The following is a 9833-nucleotide window of genomic DNA, read 5'->3' as shown; positions in this document are numbered from 1 at the left end:
ATGGCACAACAGAATCGTACTGAGAGAATTACTACACCTAGTGATGTAGACTTCACGGAACAGGGGTTGGGGACCCCCGAGGCAATGGGAGCCGCACGTTTGGCAACACAGAACCATCTGCAGGCTACGGCGACAGTGAGAGTGGGTGTAAACAACACAACGGGCAGACGTCATCGTAATCGTCCCAGAGGAACGAGACAGAACTGAGATCGAGAGAACGACACTCCAGAACAGCTGACAAGTCTCCTCCGCCGTCAACAATCTTTGTTAGAGAAGTATGACCGACGTCTACAGCGCCTACGACGATCTACCACACTTCAGACATCCGACAACTTAAAGTTTCGCATCCGAGGGGCAGACCAGTCGCGACGGGGATTAGGTTATACATCGTCGGACCAGGAGGGAAGTGAGGCGCCGCAGGACAAAGTATCGCTACATGACTTTGTACAAGAACAACACCGGGCTCAGGAGAACCCTCATGGTAGAGAAGCATTGGATAACCGTCGCGATAACATGGAGGCATCGTTGCACACACGACGACAAGGTCGCCAATTCGAGCAAGAGACGCTCAGCCACATGCTACCGGCACAACGGATGCTTGAACTTACTCCGTCGAGTCAATCAGTATCGGCAGATAAGCGTAGAAGACTCGACCAGCAGTATACACCCCCAACACCGGAAAGTATAGCAGCCGATCGTCAGGCTTTACACGCACGAATGTTTAAACTATCGGAAGAACTATGTAGTGCGGTTGAGGCTAATAGCTTACCACGTGCAGAGGCATTACGAGGCATGCTCGAGACACTACGGGCAAAGCATGATTCTCGTCCAACGAACAAACAGGAGCCACGAGAACCTCGTAGCTGGCTTGAATGGTCTTCTAACAGATACAACCTTAGCAACATCATGGAGCGCGATACAAAAGGGGCTTTACGAGAGGCCCTTAAGAACGCACAGATATCAGGGTTGGGGTTCTACAAAGTGTTGAGTCATTTCAAAGCTGAACAATACACACTTGAATATATTAAATCCAATCATCAACGTCTAGTGGCGTGGACTCCCGAGTTGCAGATTACGCAAGTTTGTTCACATGAGACTCAGGCGACGGTCGACCCGACCTTTCGTAAGCTAGCGAAGGGCCATCTCAAGATCAGCAACGTCCCAGTAATGGAACAGATGACTTATCTAATGGATAAGCACCGTCGAGCACATGAGCGTTGTCAAACAGATGCCGAGTTCAAGCAGAACTTACTGCATCGTTCAACTCTTGGAGGATACTCTTGGCTCGCGTACATATGAACGTACCTTGCAGTTGCACCCTAAATGGCAACTGATGGAAACCCACGAGTTACTACAGCTACTGAACCCGGATATCCAAGAGGCACAGATACGTTCCACACAAAGTCTAACGAATCGTCGTGGTCACAATGGGAACACAGGCAGAAGTGAGGCAACAGGTCGACCCAGCCCCCATATAGGTCAACGTCAACACCAACAGTGGCAACAACGGCCAACAGCGACGGCTACAGCAACCACATGTAACGGCTGCCGGGCGCAAGCACCTCCAGGCCTCCGACACATACCACGGTGTCACCATTACAGGGCGGCACAATCAGGGGTGCAGGACAATAGATCGCGATCGTCAGATACCAATATTCACAGCAGAGACATACAGTCGTCGCAACGTACAACGCTACCGCAAGGGAAAGAACGCCACCAGTCGCAGTTTTCCAACAGGCAGCCAACGACAAACACGTCCACACCACAGGTTAATGTGGTCACACAAGAGGACGTCCCCCGGAACGACACCCAGTCTGCCACAGAGATACATATACATTCGATCTTGACGGAGGAAGCTGGACAAGGCGACGATTCCTATCCGACTACACCACAGTCGTCATGGACCCCGTTCCCGGAGCAACCCTGAGACGTCAGGGTGACCGACGATGATGTAGCACTTACGCTGACACATATATGGCAGGCAGCAATGGCGATCCAAGACCCACTGCTGTCTTCCGATAACCGTGTCTACATCCAACTGCAAGTGAATGGGCGTACATTCCGTGCGATGGTGGACACAGGTGCCAACCGTAGCTGCATTGCTCGGTCATCCGCAGACCTTTTAGGACGACCAATCACACCAGCACCAACCGGTTCGTTCATATGCTTAGCAGACAAGGCAGCCCGTACTCCTCGGCTGGGAACAATAGAGGTACTACCGATACGCTATGGTTCCGGAATTATCAACGGGTCGTTTGAACTAAAGAATCTACCCGACGGCATCAATATCATACTTGGGTTCGATATGGTGCCTAACATAGGATATACCTGGGAGGGATACAATCACCGTTGATACCTATCGACCCAACAGATCTCGACGACCTTCTCAAGCAAGTGGCTCGCCGCCAGGCCCCCGACATTACCGAACCAGACGGAGTGCGGGCACGACTTGCCACAGTTTTAGAAACGAATGTCGCTATTGAGGACAATGCACGTTGTCGCTTAGAGGAGAGTGAGGTGGCGATACCAATAACCCGCGAGCAAGCAATGAGCATGAAAAGGTCAACACGATGGCTTCCGTACGTCGACGAACAAGTACAGAAATGGATAAAAGACTTGGTGATCACGAAGCGTACGACCGACGACGGATAATCTTCCACTTCTAGCGGTTCCGACATTCGACAGTGAGGGCAACGTTAAGAAGGTACGCGTCTGCCTAGATATGCGAGCGGTCAACGCACTGAGACCAGGAGACCAGTTCTTGATACCGAAAGTGAATGAGGCCATTTCTAGAGTATAAAGCAGGAAGTACTATACTACACTCGACATATCGGCAGCATATCATAGACTCCCAATACATCCCGACTCTACCACTTCTAGCGGTTCCGACATTCGACAGTGAGGGCAACGTTAAGAAGGTACGCGTCTGCCTAGATATGCGAGCGGTCACGCACTGAGACCAGGAGACCAGTTCTTGATACTGAAAGTGAATGAGGTCATTTCTAGATTAAAAAGTAGGAAGTACTATACTACACTCGACATATCGGCAGCATATCATAGACTCCCAATATATCCCGACTCTAGATATCTGTTCAGCTTCATACACGACAGATACCAGTACTCGTTCACATCGGCACCATTCGGTTTGCACGTGCTGACACAGCAATTTCAACGAACACTTAGTACGATACTCGATGGTTTGCCAGTCCACCACTACATCGACGACATAGTAATAGCCAGCGACGATTACGAGGAACACGTGGCTACAGTGAAGGAGGTGATCAAGAGACTGACATACCATAGCTTCCAACTGAATCCGGCCAAGTGTCATTTCGCAATTGCGGAAGTTACGATACTGGGCAAGAAAGTCTTGGCGAAGGGGATTGATGTCGACTTTGAGAAACAGGCCAAACTTCTGGACTGGCCAACACCCCAGCGGTACAAGGACATTGCCTCAGCGTTGGGCCTGGCTAATTTCTTGCACGAGCACCTACCCGATTTTACACACGTGGTGGCGCCACTACGTGAATTCTGTAAGCTCAAACCAAACGAACTGATAGGAGACAGGTGGGAGCGACGCCGTGCGGACGCTTGGCAAGCGATGAAGGATGCGATAGTGAACGTAGTAGCATTACACTTCCCAGTAGATAACGTCCCACTCAACCTCGAGACGGACGCTTGTGACTACGGACTAGGGGGAGCGCTATTTCAGTGGGTGGAGGGCACAAAACACTACCCCATGTTCTTCAGTAAGACCCTCAATTACGCTCAGCAGAACTATGCACCGCCGATGAAGGAACTCCTGGCGTTCGTTTATGGGTTGACACACTTCCGCGACTACCTCGAGGAACAACGCTTCGCGGTGTTTACGGACCACAAGGCTTAGCATATATGAACACCCAACTGAAACTTAGCCCTATGTTACAACGTAGGCATCATATCATAGCGCCTTTTAATTTTACTATTTCGCATATACCGGGGGAGAAGAACGTACTGCCGGGCATGCTCAGTCGGATACATGAAGGAACGGCGGAGACGGATGTACCAGAGGTGCTGTATGCAGACTACTGGCAACTATTTACCAGCTATTTTGAACAGACTCAACTTATCTTTGGCCATAACAATATAGACGTATTCGCAGCACCTCACAGCGCTCAGCTGCCCAGGTTCTGAACTAAGAATGACCGCAATGGGGCGTTTGACCATGACTGGGCGCTGGTCGATGGATGGATGAACACGCCATGGAAACTGATACACCGCATGCTACGGAAGATCAAAACAGATGGAGCCACGGCAACGGTATGCCTACCTTGGACCCCTCGAGCACCATGGTTCGACCTCTTTAAATCATTACTGGAAGCCGAGCCTGTGGTAGTACCCCGAACCCCGCATACATTTCGGAAATATGCGAAGTATGCTTGCGGGAACCCTCCATGGGCCACACGGGGGTGGCACGAGTGGGCCCACCGTCGGGATTCCAACTAGCAGAGAGCTTCACCCAACGGTTAGGATACGCCGAGCCTCGTCACACACCACACCATCAATGTTTGGACTCTGCGCGGGAGATTTCCGTTGCGTTGAGTAGTGAAGCGGCACAACCAGCGTTCGTGAATGCCACTCCGATGGAACAACAACGGCGGACACAACTTACACAGGCGCATCATGAGCAAGGCCATCACAGTGCCGCCGATACTGTCCAGCAGTTGCAACGGAACGGACATGTCTGGCCGGGGGCGTTAGAACTAGCTACTGAAATCAAACGGCAATGTGGTCAGTGTTTGGGCCAAGACACCTTGCGTAAAGGGTTCTATCCGATGATGAGTATTGATGCGAAGTCCCCATGGGACCATATCCAGGTGGACTATATCTCAATGGCGGTGACATCCTCCCGACAGAATAAATTTGTTTTACACATGTTAGACGTCGCATCCGGAAATTCGATATTACGCGCCACACCCGATAAGACTAAGGAAACAACCGCTCAAATGTTACTGGCCATCTTCGGTGAACATGGATTCCCACGCAAGCTGCATACCGACATGGGGACGGAGTTCACTAATAACATGGTAGCTCTTATTGTCAAAGAAGTGGGTATACTCCATAAGGTCTCACCACCATACAGACCGCAAGTACTGGGCGCAACAGATCGTTGACACAAATAGATAACACGCTCTATACGCATCTACTGTGAGGCAGTACCTCAGGCATGGGACGAACGGCTACCTTTTACCATGCTTTACCAGAATTTGCGTATCTCCCGACGACACAAAAGCGCCTATATTTCGGCCGCCGTCATGTTCCGCTTGCGGATTTTACCCACGATGTTCCCGAGCAACAACCCGTGACCAATGACACGTGGGCACAACGGCTGGACCAGTTGCAGGATACGATTTTGTCTACGTTGCATAAGATCACTACGACATATACGGACAAGTTAACGAATATATTTGACCGTCCACATGCTCATGATTTGGTTCACTTCGAGGAAGGTGATGTAGTAATGGTGAAGTCGGAGGGACGCACTTCCAAAACTATGTGCCCACTGTTTGGCCCGTATGTAGTCAAACGTCGCAACGGTCAGGGCTATGATCTCACACATAGAGATGGGTTCACCCCCCAGGAGTTTAAAGGGAAACCGATTCGCGTAGAGTTACAACGGTTGGTCCACCGCAGTACAGACTCTTCATTGCACGATGATCTGTGGCATGAAGGTGGCGCAGCATCCCGTCACATTACCAAACATCGGACGAACGATGATACGGGGAAGCTGGAATACCTTGTACGTTGGCGTGAGGGAGTGCCAACATGGGAAACAGCCGATGCTTTTGACGATGCGAATGACATTGTAGCTTATCATAAGGATACACAGACACGAGCCAGGAAACGTCGCAGTGACCAGTTGTAAATAGCATCCAGTTGTTTATAGATATACATATATTAGGTTAGTTATATGTACATAATGTTTAGTCACCAGCGCGAGTGGTGAATAAATAACCGAGCTCTCTAGCTATTTGAGGATAAATGCCAGCACACTAACCTGTTCATGATACTCCTTCGAATTTTTAAAGCTGGCCCACAAATTGTGCTTCAGCTTGGGGGGGTTGTAGTCAGGAGGTCCCTGGACAGGGTTTATTTGGGGATTAGGGTTTACTTAGTACTAGGGTTTAATTAGTATTAGGGGCTTAGAGACTATATTTTGAAACTGGGTTTATCCGTTCAGAGTAAATCTGAGTAGGAAAACACATGATCAAAATATAGTGTAAGGAATAGTTCAATAAATGAACAACGCCTCCCCTTGTACGAGTGGAGTACATTGAGGTACAGTTATCTTTACGACTTACTACATCTCGAAGCAGTTTCATTTTCAGACCGAATTTTCCCATGAAATTATTTATCTAGCAGAGTAGAAAAGTACAGCAAAACAAGCGTTAAAGCGTCAACAGAGCAAACCTGGAAACTCATAAAAATGAGTAAGGATTATGAGACAAATTTGGTGTCGCCCATCGCGGTCATATTATGAGAATATAGAGATATGAGAATATTTAGCATATAATGTGAAAATATTGGAAATATGAAATTTTGGAATCGACGTATTATTCATATTTTGGCCCTGCACAGCGATAGATCTGAAGGATAATAGAGATTGAAGAAAATCAGTAGGCCTAAGGGAGGGAAGCCATCGCCCATTACACAACGAGTCATCTGAAAGAATGGGTTGCAGGCCTAGACAAGGAGTGTAAGAAGATAATCGCGGCCGCTACCAATTGTAAGCAGAAAAAAAACTCAATTTCGCGGTCATAGATGGTACCAAGAATACATCTACACTAGAAGTCACTTTCACAAATGCGAAACTCAGCGACATACAATGGGCCGTGAATGTATGTAAGTACGATCTACCGTGAGTCTAGAAGAGAAAGATGAGATCAAGACGTGGATAAGTCTTGCTCGGCAAGTCCCTATGATAGTTTGCTCTACTTATACTGCACCCGTATCCTTCATTAATACATTACAACAATCTAGATGGCGTTACTCATCATACCGCCTTCGTTGGATTAGTTCAGATCTGAGGAAACCACTATTCCTCAAATCTAGTCGAGTGGCAGCGTAATGGGTTTTTTGAACCCCTTGGAGAATACTGCGTTTGCCCGGGGATTGCTTTTAAAAATGACAGATATTTTTCATAGTGGAACGCTGGGCAACGCGACCAATGCAATGAAAGCTATAGAAGACACCGCTGTGTATGTAGCCGAATGTATGGCACATCGTATACAACTGAGTCTCAAGAATTCAATCGGTGGAGAGTTTATCACAGCTTCTGATCAGATTAGGGGATTTTTTAGTGAAGATCTGCACAACGAGGATGTAGACGATCAACTGGATGTCTTTGAGCGACTAATCAATATGGACCCCGGTGTAGAAGATATACAGCAACAAATGTATGACTCAGCTCCGATTGAGGCATTAATCCGCAACATAGCAAGACGAGCAGCCTTTTTTAACAAGAGTACTGTTGCTGCTGACGCACAAGCTTTAGCACAGGAGAAGGCGGATGAAAGTGTGAAGAGACTTATCACTAGCTCGCCTACTTGTTGGCTGAGCTGGTACAAAATGTCCAAGCGTAATGACTTGATTGATCCGGTTCTGAAAAGTATCTCGGATGATCCACGTGAGAATGGTCCAGGAGGACTGTGGCACGGCGAAGACGGCAAGGTCAGGGAACGTAATTGTAAGTGTTCGCCTCGGATGAAACAGATGCGCCGGGAATTAATAGTGGTACTCCAGCCGTTGATGTTTGAACAAATTGGTATACAAAAAAATGTTTCAATCATTGGCAGATGCGAACGAACTTGTAATGACTTGTAAGTTTGCTTTGGGCAAGGATTCTCTGGTAGATGTGGTAAAGGTTTCGGGGACTCCTGATGTAATTGAGCAATATAGCGTGGAGCACCTAACGCCAGAGATTAGAAGCTTGCGAAGAAGGCTCAGGGACTGCTTACATACCTATTTCGAGCATAAACCTGATACGGAAATGCTTGTTCATTACTATTTGCACCCTTTGGACAAAGAAATGAATAGTTTGGTGTTGTCTACGATCGATACACTTGACTGCAAAAACTTTGCGAAAGATTCTGTGTCCAAACGAACTCTAAAACTCTTGAAGACCCATCGCAAGTAAAAGATGGGCATAGAGCCTAGAGACGAAACACAGAAGAAAACACAAGGCGGTATAGCGACGGCCACATCCGCTGCTACCACACCAACTAACATTACGGAAGAAACTACTAAAGAAACATACTTACACAAAAGACGAAAGTTAATAGCAAGTACGAGGAGCTGTGACTTACCGAAGCCATTGTTCGAGCAAAATACAACAAGACCCCAGGCCGACTACGTTACCCTAATGAAAAAAAAAAGATCGCTGCCGAAATTGTGACATGGGAGTCTCTACCACTACAGATTAACAATATGGTTAAGGTGAAGGTCGGCAGAGGTCAAGCAGCAAAGTATGAACAGAAAGAAATGGATCCCCCCGAACAAGCGATGGAGTTATGGAGGGATCACAGAGTGCAAATGCCCACCTTATACCTGGTGGTATTAATTTCTGTTCTCAATCTCACCCACATCTTGTAGGTTAGAAAGTGTTTTTTCAATGACAGGAAATGCGCTAGACGATAGTCGGAAAGGAAATTTTCGGGCACCACATTTGAGCAGATATGTTTTATCAAGGGTAACGCTCATCTTATACCCAACGTGACAGACATTTCGGAAATAATCAAAGCGAAACAGCCGAAGCAAAAGTCGCCGATGGGAATATTGACAAATAAGCCTTATATAGTGTATTGCATAATTTATTAGAAGTATAATAAAGTAACAGATATACGTACAATCAATCAAATTTCAGAAAGTATAAAAGTATAGATAGTACTGGAAATATTCGCGATATATTGGTTAAACAGGCGATAAGTGCAAATAACCACAAATTCGTGTTGAAAAGAGCTCTAAATGATATTGATATTGCGCGGCTTTTGGCACATAGTAGAGATCGAAAACTATGTCATGCTCGTGATTACCATGATAACTTAAATATATGGGGGCAATAGTTTTGCACGGTCAATTTCAATCGGATCGAACGGTAGAGCAATCGTAAATTGGGGCATGTGTGGTACAAAAAAGAAAGTTGCAAAATTTTTGCTGGCAAAATGTACGTTCTTTCATCTCGTCTGCAGGGAAAAACTATTTGTAGGGCACTCAAAATACAATTTTCTAGAAGTTTTTTATTCTAAAAAGTGCAGTACATGTATGTGCGCAAACAAACTTTTGAGTCACAACAAACATTGCGCAGGTATGAGACTCATACATACATCATGTATCTAGGCTGTAGGAAGGTTGGAGGTTGTATCATAATGTTACACATTTTCCGACCACAGATTACAAAGTTACCGAACACAACTTTGTATAACAAGAGCACATACATGCTTTCGATGTCTCAATCGAAATTCGGGGCTCTACCGAGAGCTATGGTCCTGCATACACCCTTACACAAAGCAGAAGCACCTCAAACAATGAATTGCCCACAAAATTGGAGAACATTGTCCAAGACGTCGCTCTTTATTCGCAAACTCCAGTGAACTCGTCGATTGATACGATATAAAGCGCTCGTCTCAACATCCATACAATCTCTGGTCAAAAGAGGATGTAGTAGACGAGCACAAACGTAGAGAAGACATTTTAGAGCTTCCCACATGAGGTATACCTGTAAAGCGAGATGTTCATGGCTATTTCAACCATATACGATGTTCAATTGTTCTTGTTTAATTGTTCTTGTTCAATTG

The 9833-nt window shown here is 46.7% G+C and overlaps 3 protein-coding genes across 3 annotated transcripts; all 3 read left to right on the top strand.

The window, feature by feature from the left end:
• On the top strand, positions 1-1299 carry SARC_02178 (hypothetical protein; the record flags this gene model as incomplete). Its single annotated transcript, XM_014304084.1, has 2 exons — positions 1-175; positions 272-1299. The coding sequence occupies 2 exons, from the start codon at positions 1-3 to the stop codon at positions 1297-1299; spliced, it is 1203 nt and encodes a 400-aa protein (XP_014159559.1).
• Positions 1300-1333: 34 nt separating this feature from the next.
• SARC_02177 (hypothetical protein) lies at positions 1334-1927 on the top strand (the record flags this gene model as incomplete). The annotated part of the gene is made up of 1 exon (XM_014304083.1): positions 1334-1927. The coding sequence occupies one exon, from the start codon at positions 1334-1336 to the stop codon at positions 1925-1927; it is 594 nt and encodes a 197-aa protein (XP_014159558.1).
• A 5237-nt stretch (positions 1928-7164) lies between these two features.
• On the top strand, positions 7165-8176 carry SARC_02176 (hypothetical protein; the record flags this gene model as incomplete). Its single annotated transcript, XM_014304082.1, has 2 exons — positions 7165-7726; positions 7836-8176. The coding sequence occupies 2 exons, from the start codon at positions 7165-7167 to the stop codon at positions 8174-8176; spliced, it is 903 nt and encodes a 300-aa protein (XP_014159557.1).
• Positions 8177-9833: the final 1657 nt, after the last annotated feature.

Source organism: Sphaeroforma arctica (assembly GCF_001186125.1).
Source record: "Sphaeroforma arctica JP610 unplaced genomic scaffold supercont1.95, whole genome shotgun sequence".
NCBI lineage: Eukaryota > Ichthyosporea > Ichthyophonida > Sphaeroforma > Sphaeroforma arctica.
Note: the sequence above shows the minus strand (reverse complement) of the source record. Positions and strands in the feature narration are given on the sequence as shown.